At 44.1% G+C, this 24,276-nt stretch overlaps 1 protein-coding gene across 3 annotated transcripts in view; it reads right to left on the bottom strand.

Moving 5' to 3' along the window:
* dacha (dachshund a) overlaps positions 1-20,494 on the bottom strand; it is a 159,785-nt gene extending 139,291 nt beyond the window's left edge. For all 3 annotated transcript variants that reach the window (XR_009709094.1, XM_061247553.1, XM_061247552.1), the window contains exon 1: positions 19,891-20,494. Coding sequence is in view for 2 of the 3 variants with exons in the window: in XM_061247553.1 (XP_061103537.1) it covers positions 19,891-20,369 (479 nt within the window). In the remaining variant the exon portion in view is untranslated. The remainder of the gene's footprint in view (positions 1-19,890) is intronic.
* Positions 20,495-24,276: the final 3,782 nt, after the last annotated feature.

The following is a 24,276-nucleotide window of genomic DNA, read 5'->3' on the forward strand; positions in this document are numbered from 1 at the left end:
GCCGACGTGCAGCAACAGATGCGCTAGGCTAATGGCTCCGGTTCCCTCACATAACTGCTCCGGGTGCAAATAATTAGAGAACATTATTTACCTTCCAAAGGACAGGCAGCTACAGTGCACCCCCTCTCCCCTCCACCCCCCCCCCTTCCTCACTCCTTTTCCTTTTCCCTCTACCACCTTCTCTCTACTGCTCTCCATCTCCCCCACCAACCTTCCCCCTCTCTCTCTCTCTCTCTCGCTCTCTCTCTTTTCTGCAGGTTGTGAGCAGTGACATATTGATGTCACCAATAATAAATCATTCTAATTTGTTCCTTCACTGCCAACAAGCACTTTAATCTTCATTTACGGCTTTTTTACAAAAGTGTCTGATAAAATACTCAATTACCATTTTCTCTCCCCGCTGCACAATCCGACTGTCCTGATAAAAGCGCTCCCGAATCGGCAGATAAAGTGTGAATAATTCCCCGGGAACAAATGTCAAAGAGGCGCGGAGTGCACGTGAGCCTGGCTGCTCATTACTCTGTGAGCAGAGTGACAGAGCGCCCGGCAACGGCCCACGCCAGCACACCCGAACACCCGTACACCGGTACACCTGAACACCCGCACACCCGTACACAAGTACACCCGAACACCAGTACACCAGTACACCCGTACACCCGTACACCAGTACACCCGAACACCCGCACACCCGTACACCAGTACACCCGAACACCCGCACACCCGAACACCCGTACACCAGTACACCAGTACACCCGAACACCCGCACACCCGTACACCAGTACACCAGTACACCCGTACACCAGTACACCCGAACACCTGCACACCCGAACACCCGTACACCAGTACACCAGTACACTCGAACACCTGCACACCCCAACACCCGAACACCAGTACACCAGTACACCCGTACACCAGAACACCCCTACACCCGTACACCCGTACACTGAACACCCGTACACTGAACACCCCTACACCCATACACTGAACACCCGTACACCCGTACACCCAAACACCCGTACACTGAACACCTGTACACTGAACATCCCTACACCCATACACCCGAACACCCGTACACTGAACACCCGTACACTGGACACCCCTACACCCGTACACCCAAACACCCGTACACTGAACACCCCTACACCCGTACACCCGAACACCCGTAAACTGAACACCTGTACACTGAACATCCCTACATCCATACACCCGTACACCTGTACACCCGTACACTGAACACCCGTACACCCGTACACTCACTGATCCTGCACAAGTGCCCTCTGCTCACTCCAGGCCGAATGGGAGAAGGCTGCAGAGCCTCTGATTGGAGGAGGTGCACAGTTGTCCATGGTTCCCCCGGGGTTGTCATTGACAACGAGCGACTACACATTTCCACAAACCAATAATCAATGATCTGACATGAGACAGCAGTTCCCATTGGACAGACTGGGTTCTCTGCCCATGTTAAAAACTAAAAAACACTTGCAACAGCTGTCAATATATACTATATACTTATTTTTCATTCCTCTAAAAAAACTTAAATATATTTAAAGTTACAGCTCATTCAGTGATTAAAAAGTGATTACTCTGTGACTAATGACACTCCTCTCAAGCTCTGTGATGTAATCAATGTCTTCATATCCTATTACATGGCACGACATCACCTCCAAACAGAAAATCAACCTTCATAGCATAATACCACCTCCCACAACACCACATTCTGCCTCGCTATTTATTTCTTCAACTTCAACAGAAAGCTGCACATTAAACACCCACATGCTAACAGTATGAGCTTGTGCCTGCACACAGATCCCCTGCACATGCAGTCAGAACAGCCGAGAGCCAGAGCGCCACCCTGAATAGAGACAGAGCGAGTGTTATGAATACACTGGCACTACAACAAGTCATTATCGTTAGGCTCCCTGTTATCATTATCGCTGCACCAGTCATGATTATCACTGAGTCATTATTAGGATTTTCGTCTGTGACAGCGGAGGCCACAGCCACCGGAACGCCGGCGCCACTGATGCGCACGCCAGCGGCGAGAGGGGGACCGCACTCCACATCACGGCCCGCTCCGTAAGCCCGTGACACGGACGCTACGCGCGCTGAAAAATTAAACCAATTAGTGCTGCCGCTTGGACTCGTTCGCCTCCAATATTTTTCCAATTCGGTGTGCAGCCAGGAAAGAGAGGATGGGAGAGGGAGAGAGAGGGAGAGAGAGAGAGAGAGAGAGAGAGAGAGGGAGACAGAAGGAGGGAGGGAGGGAGAGGGTGAGAGTGCTTGAGCAAATGAATTCATTTTGTCATGCTCGGTGGAGAGAGAGAGAGAAAGGAAGAGAGAAAACAGTGCAGCTGAGACAAGATTAAAAGTAAAATCTATATCCACATAAATCATTGATTAAATGAATCATGAAATTAATATGTAAATTGTGTGTTTAACCTCTATTTATACACCACTGTCTGTCATTGCAGCGTAAATCTCAAACTAATTGCAATTTCTTCACAGAGTGCAAAACTAGAGAGGGAAGGGGGGCGATGCGTGCCCAGGAAGAGGCTGAGAAACAGAGTGGTAAAGCTCTTGACATATTTATTAACTAAGTGTTCAACTACATCAACTCAGTCATTAACAGCTATTGTAGGAGAGCAGTGAGAAAGCAATAGTCATGTGCCATTTCAGCAGTTTTACTACAGCGAGAGAACACTGTGCTCTGGTGCCTGTCACACACGCGCGCGCTTGTGTATACACGCAGGCACGGGCTCAAACTCTCACACACACACGCGCACACACATATACACACACACACACACACACACACCCCTGAAAAGACACATAGGCATACGTATATCTGGGTTCAAAAGGCCTTAAGGATGAGGGTTTGATCTGGGAATGGGATAGAGGGAGGAAGAGAGAGGGAGTGGGGGGAAAGATATTTAAGCCCATCAGCTTGTTTTCTGGTTATATAGCTCTGTTAATGAGTTATTAGAATTTCTTTCTTTCTAGTTCTCCAGTTTCAACTTTGTCATTTGTTAATTGTGTGGTGCAGATTTAAATCAGCATCATAATGCTTGTTGGAAATACCTTTTGCCTTGCCAATAAATCCAGCAAAACTAAATTGAATTGAATTGAATTGAATTGAATTGAATTGAATTGAATTGAATTGAATTGAACTGAACTGAATTGAGTCTTATTGAAAGAGAACAAAAAAGGAGAGATGGGAAGAGACAGAGAAAAAGAGAGAATCAAATAGAATCAAATTAAATTAAATTGAATTGAATTGAATTAACTTGAATTGAACTGAACTGAACTGAACTGAACTGAACTGAACTGAATTGAATTGAATTGAATTGAATTGAATTGAATTGAATTGAATTGAATTTGAACTGAACTGAACTGAACTGAATTGAATCATATTGAAAGAGAACAAAAATGGAGAGACGGGAAAAGACAGAGAAAAAGAGAGATAGAAAGGGGAAGAGAGACTGGCCGATGACATACAACAGGAGCAGGATAGTACAGGGCGCTGATTTACGGCTCAGTGAAAAGCCATCGCAGCCAGAGTGATCTTTCAATAAAAACAGGCCCATTCATTACCCAGCAACCCGCGCTGGGGCCACAGCAAGGCCGCGCCGGACATCTGTCACGGGTCCGCTCCCCGCACAGCACCATGGGAACGCCGCCATGCTGCAGTCTGTTACACTCAACACCTCTATCACAGATAAACGCTTCTCCTGAGCAAGTACCGAGCACCTCTAACACAGCTTAACACTGCACTGAGCCACTACTGGCACCACTAACACAGCTTAACACTGCACTGAGCCACTACTGGCACCACTAACACAGCTTAACACTGCACTGAGCCACTACTGGCACCACTAACACAGCTTAACACTGCACTGAGCCACTACTGGCACCACTAACACAGCTTAACACTGCACTGAGCAACTACTGAGCACCTCTAACACAGCTAAACACTGTACTGAGCAACTACTGAGCACCTCTAACAGCTAAACACTGTACTGAGCAACTACTGAGCACCTCTAACACAGCTTAACACTGCACTGAGCACCTCTAACAAAGCTAAATATGCTTTCAGCGAGTGATTAATGAACACCTGCAACACAAATAAACACTCGTACTGATCTGTTACTGAACATCACTACACAGATACGTACACTTTAACTGAGCCACTCACCGAGTCACCCAAACACACTCACACACACTCATACTCGTAAACTCAAACACATGTACAAACAGACCCACTCAAAGACACAAACACACACACTTGCACACTCAGACACACACAAACAGTCTCACATTCGCACTCAAACACACACATGTACATGCAGACTCGTTCTAGCACACAGAAACACATACACACTCGAACACACACTCAAACACACTCACGCACACACACACACACACACTCGAGTCAGAGAGAGCCCAGAGCAGCAGCCCGGCTTTAGACCTGCTGTCCCTGGTGTCAGGACAGCTGAGGCGTAGCAGGACTGGAGATCACTGTCAGTGGAGCTTCAGAGAAAAGCAATAAGGCTCCAACATGGACTCCCTGTTTCTCCGATTCGCTTCATTTCCTCTCAACCACCCAAAACAATTTGGTGAGATATTATCCTGCAATCAGACCTTGTGGACCTTGATTGTTTTCATAAGAAAGTGTCCAGCCGGTTTTTAGTCTCCCACTCACTCCAACACACACTCAGGTTACACTGAGAATCCCACCAGAGACAGTTTGAGTGTGCGTCCATGTGTGCGCATTTGCATGTAGCCAGGTAAGTATTTTTATTTTAAATGAAAGCGTGTGCATCTGTATAATGTAACTGAATGTTCACATACTGTCTGAATCAGTGTATGTGTGCATGCATGTGTGTGTGCGCGCATGTGCATGTGTGTGTGTGCTTGTGTATGTGTGTAAGTCTGTCTGCAGGTGTGCGTGTGTCTGTCCATCTGCATGTATTTGTGTGCCTGTGTTTGTGTGTATGTGTCAGTCAGACTGCCTGTGTGTGTGCATATGTGCGTGCGTGTGTTTGAGTGTTTGTCAGTCTCTGCATGTGTGTGCGTGCATATATGCATACATATGTTTGTGTGTCAGTTTGTCTGCATGTGTGCGTGTGCATATGTGCATGCATGTGTTTGTGTATGTGTCTGTCTGCATGAGTGTATGTGTGAGTGTGTGTGTCTGTATGTCTGAGTGTATGTGTGAGTGTGTGTGTCTGTGTGTCTGAGTGTATGTGTGAGTGTGTGTGTGTCTGTGTGTCTGTGTGTCTGAGTATATGTGTGAGTGTGTGTGTGTCTGAGTGCATGTGTGAGTGCGTGTGTGTCTGAGTGCATGTGTGAGTGCGTGTGTGTCTGTGTGTCTGAGTGTATGTGTGAGTGTGTGTGTGTCTGTGTGTATGTGTGAGTGTGTGTGTGTCTGTGTGTCTGAGTGTATGTGTGAGTGTGAGTGTGTGAGTGTATGTGTGAGTGTGTGTGTGTCTGTGTGTCTGTGTGTCTGAGTGTATGTGTGAGTGTGTGTGTGTCTGTGTGTATGTGTGAGTGTGTGAGTGTCTGTGTGTCTGAGTGTATGTGTGAGTGTGTGTGTGTCTGTGTGTCTGAGTGTATGTGTGAGTGTGTGTGTGCGTGTGTGTGTGAGTGTGTGTGTGCGTGTGTGTGTGCGTGTGAATGCATGGCTGATAGTAGGTTGCAGGCATCATAAATAGTATGGGAGCTATTATTGGGGCATGTCCTGGGAGTGCTGAGATGTCCTTCTCTGATTGGCTGAAAAGTCCTTGCCCTTAGTCCCCTCTGAGCTCAGCTCATTAAGACACAGACGTCACAACACGAAGGAAAGAAAGAAATAACCTGCCTAGTCGTTTGTTTCCAATTTGGAGCAAACATTTTCTCCTGTTTTCAATCACAACCCAGTTCTGCCCTTTTCCCCCTGAAGTTCCGGCTTGTCTTTCATTAGCTAAGACCCCCATTCACTCTCAAGAAAGGCGGGAGAGAGACTAATCAACCCCACCGTGCAGCCAGCAGCCTATTAGAAGGATCTGAAGGAATCTGATTGGCCCTCTGATTGGCCCTCCATGAGATCACCACCTCTCCCTGCCGCGTGGTGCAGATAAGAGAGGAATCTTCTGGAACGTGGATCTGGAAAGCAGGACCCTGGAGTATGTGTGTGTAAGATCATACCCTGCCTACTCAACCCCTCGCCTGAAGCCCCTCGGGTCCTTCCTGAGCAAGAAATAATTTCCGAGAAGACTGGAGAATCCAGGGTCCAGGTGAAGACTACTCCGGCATTTAGAGACTTTTCAACTGTAATGACGGTGGAGGTTTAATCTGAACATAACAGCGGAATACTGCCCTTAGATCCCTGAGTGGTATATACGTAGAGATAAGCCTTTATTACAACCGTTACAGCAAGAGAATATCATCAACAGGGCCATTGTTATTTGGTCCCTACGTCTGCCCCAAGCTGCACTTTGTGCAAAAGTCAGTATGGCAGTCCTTGTCTGTAATTATTCTGCAGTATGTTATCGTCATGTAAATTTTCAGTAGTGTATTTACATATTTTACATTTGTGATCTGCTCGATTTCACAGGAGAAGTGTGCAACAGCAGCATCCCAGAAGCCAGCTACACAGAACCAGTGAACTGAGCGGTCACACGTTCGCTGTCCTTCCTCGGATATCCCACTGCGTTAACTGAGCCGGAGAGCAGACAGGCTGGTATCGCCCAGAAAGAAAAGCGGCTAGCCTGTGCCGGCATGTGTGTGAGCATGCGTGTCCACGCGTAATGCACTCTGACGGCAGCAAGACTCCAGCAGTACCACTGAGCGCTGTGTGTAGCACCCGTGTGTGTGTGCGTGTCACACGTGAAGAAGACCTGCTGTCAGTGGGGAAGGCTGATTGGCTGATTTCTCAGTTGGAAATGCCGTTTGGCTAATTCAGCTGTGGGGCATGCTGATTGGTTGACTCCATAGTGCGACATTGTGATTGGCCAATTTCACAGTGGGACACGTTGGCTGGTTGGGGATTTCTCTGTGTGATGTGCTGATTAGCTGATTTCTCCTTGAGAGGTGCTGATTGGCTAACTTCTCTGTAGGAAGTGCTGATTGGCCATTTCCTTTGTCCCTGGGTGTGCGGACGTGTCGACAGTGACTACTAATTGCAGGTTGAAATAAATAAGCATAACCCACAGTCTACAGGGCCGATCCAAAATGTACAGCACTAAACTTACAGCAAAACGCTGGCATGCGCATACACAAACATGCAAACATGCCCACACGTGCGAGCACGCTCACATGAACACTCATGCATATACAGGCACGCACACACACCGTACACACATCTGTTTCAGTGCATTTGGCTCTCTGGCCCCACCTGCCCAAAACGCATTCATCTGTAAGTTAAAGAGCAATTAATGTACAGAAGACAAGAGCAGCCCTGCTCTTTTCACAGACCTGGGGCTACGGTGCACTTTATACAGAAATATCACTACACACACGCGCACAGATAAACACATACACACACCCAAACATTCACCTTCTGACTCTATTTTGATCAAGAAAAAAAGAGCTCATTCAACAGAACAAAAGAAGAAGATGCCAAGGTGACCCGCTAAAGTCGCGGGGGGGAACAGCTGTATGCGCCCCCACACCACCACCACCACCCCCCCCCTCTCTAAATCACCGCCTGTACAAATAAATTCCTGCTCAGTAATTAAAAGCAGGCTGGACGGGCCTGTGTTATCACCTTATCAGGTTCATTGCTCATCTAGAATAACAGATCCGCATCTGCAGTCATTACAGCGCGGCGGATAAATCAATCCGCCGCGCGGCGGCTCCATCCCGCAGTCCTGCCGTCCCCCGACCGCCCGTCCGTCGCCCGCCTTCTACAAACTCGACACATATATTTGCCTCCCTCTGACACCCTGACATCCTATTTACTGTAGGCAAATGGAGGCCCACGCGGCTGGCCGTAATGGCCTCGGTCTGGGAGCGCGGGGAAGGTGCAGACAGCGTGGAGACGCTTCTGTGAAGGACGGATGGTTCTCCGTTAAGCACCGGCCTCGCACCCCACCCCCAGAAGAGGGACATTTCTCTCCCCTAAACGCCGCTGTAAACAGAATAGAGAGGAATAAAAGTGTAATTGTATCGGCCCTCTTACTGCGCTTCCCGTTTCTTTATGTGGGAATTAGACAGACGCTGAAAGGTGAATAATATTTAGTCCTGTTCGGAGGGGGAATGAGCCCTGTGCGTGTAAGAGTTGTGTTCTATCCTCTGGGGGGGGGGGTGTAATTGGATACAGGTTGAGAGAAATCCCTTAAACATCCTGTGAAAGACCCTGCTCCAGCTATGATGTCATAAGACACCACCATGATGTCATGACATGCCCCTCTACCTATGATGTCCCAACACACACCTCTTCATGTAACCCAAATGCAAAGTGAATATGTGTACACACACACAGAAGCGCGCATGCACGTATGCACACACAAAAGCGCACGCGCACAAGCAGGCAAATACACACTCACCTGCAGACTTGCTCTGTGCAAATGTGGTTTGACTAGTGACTTCAGGGACATCGGAAAGCCAGGTTTAACACGACTATGTCTTAAAGCATAGAGATAGGCTATTGCTTTAGCATCTTCTGTTCAGTCATTTATTTAATAAAAATGACATTTAATTTATTTCTGGTTGTGTGCCCCCCTCCCGGCCTGAATCCCCCAGCAGCACTCTGGGGGGGGTAGCCCCTCGCGGCTCAGTGAAGTGGGGGGGGGGGGGTTACTGGCTCCAGATGTGTGGACCACAGAGGCAGCTGAGGGCGCTGGTCCAGCCCAGGAGACAAGAGGCACGGCCCAGCGCCCCTCGTCCGGATTAGAGGCCTTTTTTCCTTCAAAAGCGGATTCCTGCGTTCCGAGGAGGGTCTGTTATTCTAACCCCGCACAGACACTCTGCTGACGCACCGCTTTAACGCACCGACGCAGACCGCCAGGAGGAAAAAGAGCCCACGCGACTAAACACCTCATAAAATATTAACCTGCGTAAATGGGATGCTAGTTAGCTTTTCTCCGTATGGATGGCATATCCCCCATCACTGAGCCCTCCACCCCCGACACCTCTCCTCAGATCCATGTCAGCTCAGTGTCTCCAGCCTGGAATACAGTTTGTCAAAAGCGGAAAATTGAAGATTAAGGGTCTCATTTAACAAGCTCATGAAACGCTAAACAAAATTATAATAATGATCTTTTAGGCTAATCTCGCTAAAAACGCCGTGTGCGCGCGCGAACAAAAACAGGGGGTAAAAAAACACCAGCTCTTCTGGTACAAACTACTTTGGCGATTTTAATGTCACTTTCAATTTTCTGCTCCCTGCTTCCCACATATACCCATCCAAAAACAACCATTTAAAACATCACTCCTAATTAGATGATTAGTGCTTGGAAGGGCAGGAGATAAGTCATTTGCATAATTCAATCATAAAAGTTAGAGATACATATTTCTATGTTCGTTTGTACAATTATCTCGGCTGTCCTGGGGGCTGTGATATTAATGTGATTAAACAATACTTCTGCACTGAGCCCAGTGTCCTCCATTAAAGCACTGCTAGAGGCAAACCAAAAATTAATTTTAGGAGACAATCAATTTTATTCTACATGACTGTAATAAATATAGCCCAGCCACTGATGTGTCATTAAGCCGAGCGAGATTTTCCCAAAGTCAAAATGACACCAGAGGCTCCTCTCCCGTCTTACTTTAGGTGGGGGAGCGGGGGGAATCATTCTTTTCCATCTTTGAAATGCATGACAGGTTTCTTCCATCTGGCAGATTTTAACCCCCCACCCAGCCAAACACATGCACACATGCGTGCACACAAATACAGAGCACTAACACACACACACACACACATCACAGTCCCCGCAACACTGTCGCATTGTGAACGTCCAGAGTGATGAGCCTCACAGTGTCCAACAGACCTAAGGTTTGTTTCTGAAGTGCACACACGCACACGCACTCGCTCGCACACTCTCTCTCTCTCTGTCTTCCTCACACCCTCACACATGCATAGACACTTTCTCTCTCACACTCAGCCAAGTGATACCATAATCAAGCACACACGTGCACACACACACACACAGATATTCAACAGACAGATACACACTGTTAAAACACACAAATCAGCACAGTCAGGAATTATCTGAGCAGTCAGGATTTTCGATTTTACCCTGTACGTTTCAACCTTCCAGAAAACAAGGGGGACGCAAGCTACACATGGCAAACACTGGATGTAATTCCAACTATTTCAGCAAGGAAAACTTGTGTCAAATGTGTGTCTGGGTACGTGCCAGATTATGGAAAAACATAGATGAAACACGTTTAAAAGAAAACATGAACACAGTTTATAATATGAACTGTAGCACGTTTCTTTCTCTAATTGACTACATGTGTCTCAGTTTGGTTTCATTGGTCACGCATGGGACCAGTTATTACAGAACCACGGCTCCGAACAGCCCCGTGTCGACATTAATGAGAGATCACATGGTCACAGGTAGTTTTATAAGAGCTCAGGCCCAGTAAATGTCCACGCACACACACACAGACACACACACACACACACACAGACACACACACACACACACACACACACTCACACACACACACACACACACACTCACACACACAGATACACACACACACATACACAGACACACACACAGACACACAGACACACACACACACAGACACACACACAGATACACACACATACACACAGATACACACACACACACACAGACACACACAGACACAGACACACACACACACACACACAGACACACACACACACACACAGACACACACACACACAGACACACACACACACACACAGACACACACACACACACACACAGACACACATACACAGACACACAGACACGCACAGACACACACACACACACAGACACACACACACACACACACACAGACACACACAGACACACATACACAGACACACAGACACACACACACACACACAGACAGACACACACAGACACACACACACACACAGACACACATACACAGACACACAGACACACACACACACACGCACGCACACACACACACACGCACAGACACACGCCTGCGCACAGACACACACACAGACACACGAAGAGAGACACATTTCAGAGCATGCCACCTTCAGCTAGTCATAAAAATATCAAAGAAGTGCAACCTTTGCTTTAGCAGCACAGAACCATAAATCTGCAATGGGAAAGGTCAGAGACGGGTGAGTCACTCCTCGAAAGTAAAAACAAACGGGGGAAATTCACCGGGATTTTTATTCCAGGTCGCTGATCAATGAGCACGCCCGCCAGTATTGAGCATCAGTTTTCCTTTAGCTAAATGATTGCGTTCTTCCCACAGGTGACACAGAAGGAAACGGCTTCATCTAAAGCACCCAGTCAATTCATTTTTTGTTAATCATTTCTATTGTTTGCGTAATATATTCATTAACCTGTTAAGTCTTTGATTAAAAAGCCACATTTTCACAATCGTGAACCTGGTAGATTTCTAAAAGGAAACGACGTCTGTCTTGAAATATGCATAATTACTACACAGAGTAATACAACGATGTATAATACAAGAGTATTTCCTACATGTAATAAGCGTGTACAGTACATGTTGCATGTGACTACATGTAATAGAAATGTGGTGTGGGAGTTGTTTATGTGACTATATGTAACAGATGTGTACTGAGGATGTTATGTATAATACATTCAGTTGTAATTGTTTTGTCTCTATAATAGTCTACTATGTCACTCAGACCTACACCAGTAAATCGCTGAGGTGCCGTTCCATTAGCCATGCCCGCTGGTGTTGTCTTCATGTATTCTTAGTGTCATTTTTAATGATTTCTCCCAAGCCAGCCATATACTGTTATTAATTATTATGTGCCAATGATCTCCAGCTAATCATTTTCATTAACAACACGATCCAATTAAAATGCATTAATGGCAGAATAACACTTTTAAGGAAGATCATATCCGTCTCATGGATCCGTTAATCCCATTGGCGCTTGTCTTCACCAATTAGAGTAGCTGCCTGCACTCATACACACACTGCACAAACCGTCTTGCATCAGTGTGTAGCCGGCTGCACAGGGTCTGCGCAGAAACGCAGCCAGCTGCACAGGGTCTGCACAGAAACGCAGCCGGCTGCACAGGGTCTGCGCAGAAACGGCTGCACGGGAAATGTGGGGACATACAGCCGACTGCAAAGGGGCTGTTATTAAATGTCAATATTTATGGAAACAAAAACACGCTGCGAGTATTTTATGGAAGCTGATGCAGAGAGGAGCAAAATGCCAAGTGCTGAAGCCCCCCCCCCCCACCCCCACCAATACACAGCAAGAGGGAACTCAATGAATTTATTATTTAAAATACGGGCGGGGGAGGATGCACATATGTAAAAAAACAGAATGTATAATTTATGGTGACATTACAGAGTGGTGGCTGCAGACTGGATGTCTTGCTGGAAAGGTGAAGGGATGTGAGGAGACAGGGGCGCGTCTGGGGTCTCTAAGCCCAACCAGGGACCACCTGCCCCAGGCAACGCCCCCAGCTACAAGCTGTCCATATGGACTGCTAACTACGCACACACACACCAGGAACTACACACACACACACACCAGAAACTACACATGCACACACACACACACACACACCAGGAACTACACACACACACACACACGCATGCACACCAGAAACTACACATGCACACACACACACATACACACCAGGAACTACACACACACACACGCACGCACACCAGAAACTACACATGCGCGCACACACACAACAGGAACTACAGACACACACCAGAAGCTACACACACACACACACACACACACCAGAAACTACACATGCACACACACACTCCAGAAACTACATACACACACCAGAAACTACACACACACACATACACACACACCAGAAACTACACACACATACACACATGCACAAACATACCAGAGACAACACACCTACACCAGAACCTACACACACAGAAACTACAAACATGCACACACACATGCACAAATACACCAAAAACTACAGACAGTCATACACATACACATACCAGAAACTACACACACACTATTCACACTCAGTACTCGCATGCTCACACAACCAACAAACAGGCATACAAACAGACACACACATACGGCAGACAGAACTAGGTATACAGACCCATACATATGCACACACAAACTGACAGCATGGCAGGCAAACCTCTTTAGCCTCTTTCACCTCTTTCACACTGGTTTCTCCAGCGCTCTGCCCCCCACCCCCTTTATCTCACTGACCCCGCGACACCCCATTTAAGGGCGAGAGGGGGTCTCTCTGTCCTGCTTAAGAGGGTATAGGGGTCTCTCTGTCCTGTTTAAGAGGGTATAGGGGTCTCTCTGTCCTGTTTAAGAGGGTATAGGGGTCTCACTGTCCTGCTTAAGAGGGTATAGGGGTCTCTCTGTCCTGTTTAAGAGGGTATATGGGTCTCTCTGTCCTGCTTAAGAGGGCATAGGGGTCTCTCTGTCCTGTTTAAGAGGGCATAGGGGTCTCTCTGTCCTGTTTAAGAGGGTATAGGAGTTTCTCTGTCCTGTTAAAGGGGATGTAGGGGGCTCTGTCCTGTTAAAGGGGGTATAGGGTTCTCTCTGTACTGTCTGCATGGGGGCATCTTGGGTAGTGTAGGAATAAGAATCCTTCCAGGCTGCTCTCTCCCCCCTGATCTCAGTCACAGGGCTGTCAGTGATATTGATGCTGGTGCCGCACTAAGTTCTAGTCAGAAAGCAGGCAGACACGCAGAGATTTCACATCCTGTTACCAGATAAGAAGGATAACTGCTTTTTTCCAGCAATATGATAATGACTCTTTTCAGATGTTCTTCCAGTGATTATTTTTGATTACATACATAAGAGATAGACGTTCTTAGATATTACAAAATATCAATAGATTGAATAAATCTCGAAAAAAAATCTGTTATAAAATTAAAGTGGTGTTAAAATGTGTGGTTTGAACATCTAATCTTTTAAATGCAGAGTTTATCTCTTAATGCTCATTATGGGATGTTAGCACAGTGCTCTGGGCAACAGGGAGAATGAAGCTACGCTGTTTAAATTAATGATTAAAAACAGGAAAAGTGGTGAGAGAAAAATCTCTTCCTAGCAAGTAATGGGTTTACATTAGTTAATCATTAAAGTTCATTTATTTCTTGACCCAAGACACTACCACCCACGGGTGACTGCCTCGAAAATATTTGCCCTTATTTTCTTAACACTACACCTTCCTGCCCCTTTAATACATAAAAATAGAAATGAATGTACCTACACTTTTGTAAATACAAAAGTATACATATATCATACATATCTTTAAATGAACTGCAAATTTGGCATCTGAAAATGATTCTTTTTTTTAATGGAAAAATATCAGCTCTAATTTTCAAAATAATAACTGCCAACTCCTGGGTCTCTTGTAAAGCCATAGTGAAAACGTCCAGCCCAGTTGTGTGCGGACTAAAGCCTGTGGTCGCCAGGCTGTTCCCGGGCAGAGGCTGCAGCCCGGCGTTCATCCCTCTCGCTCTCCGCTCGGTGCTAAAATAGTTAAAACTGCTAATCCAATACACCTTCAGAAAAAAGAGACGGGCCTATAAACACAGCAGTGGAAAAAACAGCGCAGATGTTCATCTCTAATGCAATTTCCATTCAATTTCCTAAGTGCAGTCCCCAAGTGCAAACTAGTTTAACGTTATGTTTAGCTTGCAAATTCTTTTAATAAATAATGAATGCAATAAAAACCCAGAGATCAATTGTGAGCTGAGAAATCATAAAAGGAGCCCTTTGTGCCGCCTCGCTCTGCTGATTCGGACACTTTTCCTCTTATTCAAATTGGTCGTGTCAGTTTTAAAGATTATGTCCAAATGTTTTGATTACTTTCCTGATATCTCCTGCTACCGGTGGCTCCATCCCTCTCCGGCCCCCTGTGAGCACGGCCAGTGTAATAAAGGCAAATGCATTCTGTTTTTTTCTTCCCTTCTCCCTCTCTCCCTCTCTCCCTCTCTCTCTCTCTCCCTCTCTCTCTCTCTCTCTCTGGCAAATTAAAGGAGGAGGATAAGACTGTGTTTGCGCACATTAGTTATCCCCATCTGGTGGAGGGGCGCCGGGTGATGTTGAAATCTGACGATAAAGTGCGTGCTGATGGGCGCAGGGGCAGGTTCGCCCGTAAAACAGCAAGGCAGAAGAGCAAATTTGATTGTCCCACAGCACACCGCCACAGCAATTTCATTACCCAGCTGTTACTCCGATCTTTCAGGAGTCGAGCGCTCCGTACAACCTTCCGCACCTCAGTCCATTATTAACCGTTTAGCTCCTAATCCAAAGTAAAAACATGAACACAATATCCCCTTCCCGCTGCCTGTTTGCGGGAGCGCGGGTGAGTGTGACAGATTGATCCAGCTCCGTGCAAGACAACAGGCCTGTATCCAGGGATTCTGCAGGTGAGGGGGGATGAGGGAGTGTGGGGGGGGGGGGGGGGGGGGGCGCTAAAAGGTTAATTACCGAATCCTGCCCAAACTGGCCATCTGGACTTGAACAAACACAAACACTGCCATCGCTCTCTCTGTTCCTCTCTCGCGCTCTCACTGCATGTATGAGAGTCTCGTTCTCTCAATACCATTCTTCACTGCATCCTGTCCTTACTAACAACCCCCCCCCCCCCCCCCAAGGCTGTTGGCTGTTCTGCTCTATCAACACATATTTATGAAGGTCATCTCTTAGTGAACGGGGCACGTGAGGGCCACACCAGTGAAACCAGTGGTTGTGTGTTTGTCTGACTGCGAGTGCGTGTCTGACTGTGCGTGTGTGTGTCTGAATGCGCGTGTGTCTCTGACTCTGTGTGTGTGTGTGTGTGTGTGTGTGTGTTTGTCTGACTGTGCATGTGTGTGTCTGACTGCGCGTGTGTCTCTGGCTCTGTGTGTGTGTGTGTGTGTTTGTCTGACTGTGCATGTGTGTGTCTGACTATGCGAGTGTCTCTGGTTCTGTGTGTGTGTGTGTGTGTGTGTGTGTGCGTGTCTGGCTGTGCATGTGTGTGTTTTACATTTGTACATGCATGCTTGCATGTGACCTGTCTGCTTGTATGTGTGTCCATCTGTGTATGACACGTACAGGGGACCGGGTGCGTGCATACACGTTTGTCCATATGTTTCTGTGTGCAACTGCGTGTGTGTACCCATGCTCGCATGCATATGCATGCGTGTTCTGTGTGCGGTACGGCAGTCTGTTCCAGGCCCAGGGAGTCATTTGCACATTTGCACCAAAGATGATATTTTGACATAAACACAGGTTTGCATTTGTGTGTCAGGGTTATGGCCCCCACGCTCAAACACTCACTACTGTCCTAAAAGATGATCTCACTGCAGTAAGGTATGTTATCACACTTTTCACCTGCATCCTCTCACTGTGCTCTATGTCCAGCTACACACACCTTACACACTCGTTCCAGCCAACCTACAGCTCACACACTCATTATTGTCCTAAAAGATGATCTCACTGCAGTAAGGTATGTTCTACATTGCTTGTCACAGAGCCATTTCACAATTTCACAGGAAATATAGCAAAATCAATTACAAAAAAATTCAATGTAATTACACAAACAAATGTGCAAACAAATGCATGCAATTGCCACTGACATAATACATTAAAAAGGAAAAATAAAAGTTATAATCTTGGCTCAATTTATTTTCTATATAAATTGTATTGTTAGTCGATAAGCGGATGACACTGCACCAAAAGAAACATCCTATTTCTGTGTTGGCAAAGACGGTTATGATTATGTACGTTGTTTTACACAAGAACAGGTACAGTCTCCGTGATTTCTGTTAAAGCTGCTTGGTGTGAGAAAACTCTTCCCTCAATACCTTTATATACGTATTTAATGTCACCAATGTGTAAATAATAATCCCATATTCTTTCAATGTTCATCTCTATTATTGTTGAGCTCTTATTGTTCTTGTTTTCATTTGATTTAAATTTTATCTTTCAAAAATCATTTTAGTATAATATATATAATATAATACATAATATGTTATAAAATCTATATTTTTATTTTTTCTGTTATGATTTTTTAGAAATCAAGATGATGCACACATGATTGGAACATATTTCTACTTTTTTGTAAACAATATGGGTGTAAATATATATACGTTCTGTAAACAATGTCAGTTTAATCAATTGTATTTTTATTGCTAGTCTGCCTTGTAGTTCAATTATCATGGAGGAAGTTGACTGACCTTTAATGTCAATTTGACCTTTGGAATTCAAATCAGCATTTAAGCTTGTACAATTATGAATTCCAAATGAATATTTCTAACATCTTAATGGTTTTCATTATTGTGATTATTATTATTAGTGGTTTTAGTAGTAGTGGAAATATTATTTTAGTTTAATGTCATTATTATTATTATTATTATTATTATTATTATTATTATTATTATTATTATGGTTGTTAAATTTGATGCTTTCACTAGTTGTTCAACACAAGCTGCTTACTTAATATTTATTTGCACTATTGAAAAGCCTGCCTTTGTAGTTTATTGTGCGCTTTTTTAAGGCTCATTGTGACTGTGTCTCATTGTCGCTGGGGCAGAAAAGCTTGGGGGGGGGGGAGCTGCAATTATGAACAAACAGACAACTGAGCGCCAATTCCAGGGCTTCGGGCTACGAAATGACCCGCGGAAAATGGGGCCCGGCCTCTTTAAAGTTCCCTTCCCATTGACATCGCTGGCAGACCGGGGGAACACTAATGCATCTGTCATGATAACAAGCTAAGAATAACATCTAGACATCAAACCGAGCAGAGAATCCATCCGAAGTGATTCATTCAGATCTGTCCCATTGATTTATTAAACTCACAGCAACATCTGCAGCCGCGCAGGGCCGCTGCGCGAGAATTCATTCAAGATCAATTCAAATGAAAAAGAAAAAAAAACGTACAAGGAGATAAATCAAAACATGATTTGCATGTGGTTTCACAAGCAGGTTTATTTTCTATAAATGTTTAGAATCCCCCTCCCACACAGCGCGCCGTGGTTAAAGAGGGCACTGAAATTCTAAGTCACGAACCGATTTTGTAAAAAAATATATATATATTTATTTAAATAGACGTTATTTTATGTCATGTGCATAGTTTAAATGACTAATCTTTTAGAGTACTTAATTTATGTTCAGTTTTACATAAGATTGGTAGGCCTGAATATGGTTTCATACAAATGTGTTTAACATGTCACACCTCATGTAACATTTTATAATGATGTATAACTACCAATTAACAAAGGGTCTACATTTGCAATGGTAATTCTGCCCTTAAACTTTTCATATAGTTTCTTTGCATTTCTCTTTCGTCACAGAATCAGAGCCCAGAATGTGTTGCGACAATGGCGCGAGACAAGCATTACAAAAATGTCCATTTAATTTCATTCTCAGACCTACAAGCTAAGGGACAATGGACCCCATGCGGCGTTTTTACTGATGCACTTAAAAATACTTGATCATATCTGAGGCACTTTATTCTTACAAATAGGGAAAATATATTTTAGACGCTCACTTTAAAAAGTTTATAAACATAGCCTCAGTTTGGAGGACGAAATATTTGAAGATCAATGTTTTTAATGAACTTAATAATTAAGTAACAATAAAGGCAGAACACATTTAGTAAGAAATGTATCTGTGTTGATGTAAAACACATTTTAAAACACATAACCTACTATATGATAAAATATAGCTTGTTTTAACTGGAGGCTCTAAAGTGTTGTTTAAAAGTTCACCACTAATTGGTCGCGTTATGTTTTACATGCATTGCTTTATGTTTACATATTTTACATTTCATACATTGTACGTATCGGTGTTTCAAAATGTGATTCATACATTTCTCACATAACTGTGGCGTGGTGTTCAGCCTGAGCGTTAAAGTGACATTAGACCACTCTCACCTTAGACATGGGCGAGGTTGGGTTAATTTACTCTTCATTTATAACACCAACTACTACCGTAGCATTGCAAACAGTTAATAAAACGTAGATTTTGTGTTTTTTCCGAAGACTACATCGTTTGAGCTGTCCATAGCCTACAACATGTGTTGAATGAATGTAACAAGTAAAATAATAACGTCTACCTTTTCAGCTTATATTTGACCCGGGACTTCAAATAAGTTATTTCAGAGAGCCTACTGAAATATTTAGCGGTCAATTTAAAAGCACGAAACGTATTACTGTGTGCGTGTGTACACTCTTTAAATACTGATATACCCTTCACTTGTAACCACAACATGTATAATCCACATCCCATTTGTAACTCAGTAGCCTATAGTATAGACTACCACCCAAAAGGGCAACATGACATTTTAGTGCGTAATAGCCTTTGGTGAGAGGGCAGCGGAGAAGAAAGTTTAGTAAAACAGGGCGCGTAGGACAGATTATCAGTGACTGCGCGGTGGAAGAAAGAGACGTAGGTTACTGTTCTTTTTTGCATCGCAACATAACTGGCCGCAAAATTAGCCACAATATTATGGTAAGGAATTTGAAAACTGAAGCCTCGATTAGCAAGAGAAAATAAAACCGATAACAAGTATACTATACTAGGCTGATTTAATGCTCATCTGTGACAGGCGAAAGTAAGTTCTGAAACTTTTCTCCGTTAACTATTAATGCGCAACTGTTACCGACACAAAGTTCCCGTGTTTGGTACCCACGCTTGAATGCAGGGTGGCGTGGGAGAACGTGGCCATCGTCATAGATAGAGGAACAAAGAAACAAAAAGAAAACAAACTAAAGAGACTAAAAACAGACAAATCTAACCTGGCGTTGGTGCAGTCGTTGTACAGCGCTTCGAAGTCTTTTCGAGTGATGAGTTTGCAGCGGTTCACCCCGGGCTGGATAGCCCCGAGTCCCCTCAGAATCCGGACCTGCTCCACGGTGCACACGACGGGACATATATCCAGGCGCTTCAGCTTGGTGTACACAGTGTGCAGTCCACCGACCAGATGTTTCAGAAAGAGGTCGAAAACCTGCGGCAGGCAGATCAGCTCCTGACCGTCCACACTAAATGAGGCTACTTTGACCCCGTGGACCTCCACCATTTTACACTCGTTATTGCCACTGGAGCCGTTCCCATTGCCCCCGCCGCCTCCGCCGCTGCTGATGAAAGTGTTGATCATGCTGGTGGTCAGCCTCGGCGACTCTGCAGGACTCGTGTACAGGGGATCGGAACGGAATAAGCTGCCGGAGCCCGGGGTCGAGGTGGGGGAGAGCACCGGGGGAGTTGCTGATACTGCCATAGTCACTTTAGTTTCTTCCTTTCCTCTCTCTCTCCCGCTTGCGCTTTTCTCTCTCCTCTCTCCTGTTTTACTCTCTTGCTGTTTGTCATGCACACTCTCTCGCGCCGGATAGTAGGCAATAGGCTACTACCTTACCCGCAAGTGTGGCGGCGAAACTGAGAAGCGCTGCATTCACTGTTTCAATCGGCCAGCCCAATGCGTTAAGACTGGCACCTGGCTACTCCAATCAGCAGCTTCATCGTTTAGGCCAGAACTGTTTATTGGCGCTACAGGAGAAACAGATTGGTCCTCTCATAGAAAAGGGCGGGGTTATTACTGACAGCGACCCATTGCTCAAAGTAATAACTTTTCCACGGACTTTAAAATATATACAAATGTTCCGTAGCCTATCTGTTCATACGTATATGCATGGAGACTTGATAGGCTATCAGTTTTTTCCACGTTGGCAAACCTTACCGACTTCATAGCTATGCTTTATATTAGGATATTTTCAAGTAGTATTATTTGTTGTTTTATTCTTTTTATTATTATAGTTGTTATATGTTGTTTCGTATAGTGTTCTCCCAGTTGGTGTTCCCTCTATAATGCATTGACATTTGCGTTGTGTACGCTTTTAGTGTTAGGGGTATATAAGGCAGTGGCTCTTTTTGTGTGTCTTCAGTGGAATAATTAGGGGTTTTTATCTATTTGAATAACGTTCACACAAATTAAAAGTAAATTGGGAATGCGAAACGCAGGGCATAGCATGCGTGTACTCATAGTACCCAGCACGCTGCGCTAAGGGAATTGAGACAGAGGCGTCTCGGTGTTTGTAGTGCGTACCAATACGACTGGATTTTATAAATGTGTATCCGTAGTATAGCTCTTACGCACATTTACTCCTTTTCCTTTTACATAATTGTGGGAATGTATAGAGATACAAATATAATATAGGAAAATACATTTATTCTAGGATAGATAATGATGTGATACAAGTTTTACTCTTGAGTCGGAGTTTGATATTCTCTAAACGCTTCTGGGACGATTGAACCAACTGCTAAGCCTTTACAACTCGGATTTTGCCAAAATGTTCAAATATCAGGCGAGACCACAGTGCGCCCAACAGGGTTTTTTACACACGGCGTTTAACACCTGTTCCTCTTGCTCAAAGCGGGCAGTCAGTTAAAGAATATTAACAGGGATTTGGCTGAATAGGCAAAGCAATCTTTTGAGTCTCAACAATATAACGTACAAATAAATTACGTAATATACATTTTGTAACACTGTAATACAGTTACCATTAAGTGCAGGTGTGCATTTGCAACTTCCTTCTTCTTCTGCTTCTTCTTCTTCTTTGTAATTATTATTATTATTATTATTATTATTATTATTATTATGATTATTATGATCATCATCATCATCTTAATAACTAAACCACAACATTACACAATATCACACTCAAACCATTACACCTCTACGCTAGTCTACATACAAGCCACTACAAATAGCAGTACACGTTAAGTTCAGTATAATTTGAGTTGTTATGTTCTAAGTTGTTAAAAATTTACATCTGCAAAAAGGGAAGGTCTTACATAATATGTGTTTCTTTTGAACAGAGGCCTTTTATTTATTTCAGTGGTTTTAAGGTTTAAGACACTGCACCACAGAACAGCTTGGATGCCCGTAGCTACAATTTAGCCGCATATAAATATGAATTCATAATAATTTATAGGAATATGGAAATAAGAGTTAGGAGTGGGTGTATTGCTTTTGCTGAACCCTTTCTGCCTCCATTTCTCTGTGTGCACCCATACTCCAAATGGAAGAGAGGAAGAGATTGTGTGTTTGAGTGTGTAGCTAATATTTTCACACTGCACAGTGTGCAATTCTGTGTAAGTACTCCATAACCCTGTACAAAGTGTGTATTTAGGAGGTCAGTTCTGGTTTCTCATCAATCCTCAGAATGTGATGCAGACAGCTCACTGTTGCCCCCCTGGTGGCAGGCAGTGGTTACTGCATGCACCTAGGATCATACCAATTTTTTAATTGGTGATAAAACCTAAGACTGACATAATTGCTCTTTTCAACTGTTAAAACGTTTTTGTGTGAATGTTAGTGCTGTTGCGCAATATTTGTGTGTAGACAACTGAAATCAGTGCAGCTTTTTTCCCAATAGCCATCTGATTGTACCCACACACACCACATACACACACCAGATGAAAAGGCTTTATATCACACGGAAAAAAGCATGTAAAATTAATATAGGGATAACAGTTAACCTTTGAGCTTGTTCTTTTTAAGGCAGATTAATATTGTAATGAGTGCTTAAATGCCATGCAAATTTCTGCAAGTACCTGGTTAAATTAAAAGCTAGGTAGCAATCTGGAAATTAGATACATATTTTAACTGAGTTTCCATTGCACCTGTTTCATGATTCTGCACTCTTTTTGCCCCTTCATCTTTTATTTAATCTTAATGATTGCCTGTTTAGCATATCCACCCTCTCCCTCCGCACACCACCCCTCTTCCATCTGCGGCTAGACAACGCTCTCTCCATATCTGAGCCGACAACTCATTCCTCACTGAGTAAATGTGCGTAATGATGCCTTCCCATCTCCTTACCGCGCGCGGAGAGCGGGACTACGCCGCACCGCGCGCAAAGCGCCGGTCCCAGTCTACTCCGTTCACCTGCCACCGCGGATGCAACCCCAAGCATTTTACTTTAATTGTGCTCTGGGACAAAATTACTGATGAAATTACGCTCTCATTATCGTTATTATTTGTGGCCTGTTTGTAGTGTTGAAGGTCAATGACAATTTTCTAGTAACTAATTAATTTATTTGTAATGCTCTAACAGAATAAGTAGAGCTGTTTATATTTTAATAAATAAATAGTTCAGCAAGAGTATTAGACAGGCAACTCAAATATTAATATAAACTGTGTTAGAATGGATAATAAAATGTAAATCGAACATGAGATAAAATATTTCCTTGGAAGTCTTAAAGACAAGAACTCTGCTTACCTGTTTAATATCTTTTTATTTTAAATGCATAATTAGTACTAAAGAATGTATTACTTCTGCACAAGGCATGCTGTCACTCCAATAGTGGAGTCTTATTCAGAGCTGAAAAGCCTTCCTCTCTTTCTTCGAATGGCTCAATGCTGATTTCCTAATGGGCCAGTCACCAGCAATAGGTAGTCATGTATGCACCAGCTCGTCTACTAATGCCTTAATCGGACATGAATGGAGCTCCACTCAAACATGGATGAAGACATAGTCTGAATGGTCAGAACGCTGCAATCTCCTTTCTGCTATTCCTCTGTGCCGTTAATAAGATTCACTGAACTAAACTGAAAAGACACGGGAACAGAAAGGGGAGAGAGAGAGAGTGGGAGAGAGAGAGAGAGAGAGAGAGAGAGAGAGAGAGAGAGAGAGAGAGAGAGAGAGAGAGAGAGAGAGAGAAATAGGGAGAGAGGGAAAGACAGAGACAGAGAGAGAAAGATGGCCTCATCCCCATTTTGCATTATTAGTTCCTCTCTTCAGGGTAATTGTAATGTAAAATATTGCACAGAAGCCAGATGCAAAATACCATCTCCCCCTTTTTGTAATGAAATCTTTTTATTAATGTGTGCATAACACAAATCAATAACAATAATAAATTACTAGTGATTATAATTGAATGTTTTCCTAATTTTATTGTCAGTCATGATAAATATTCATTCCCATTACGGCGTTTTAAATTAATTACCTTGTCCTGTCTTTTGCTAGATGAAATGTTACATATATATCAGGAGTGAAGTAATGCCTTTGAGTCCTGACACGTGCCAGAAATGTTGGGGATTCCTAGCTGGAGTAAGACATCTCTGATGTCTAAAGAAGGACAAGAACATGCTTTAAGAGAGTGTATCATGCTTAAAAGAGCTCATC

Source organism: Conger conger, chromosome 7 (assembly GCF_963514075.1).
Source record: "Conger conger chromosome 7, fConCon1.1, whole genome shotgun sequence".
Lineage (NCBI taxonomy): Eukaryota > Metazoa > Chordata > Actinopteri > Anguilliformes > Congridae > Conger > Conger conger.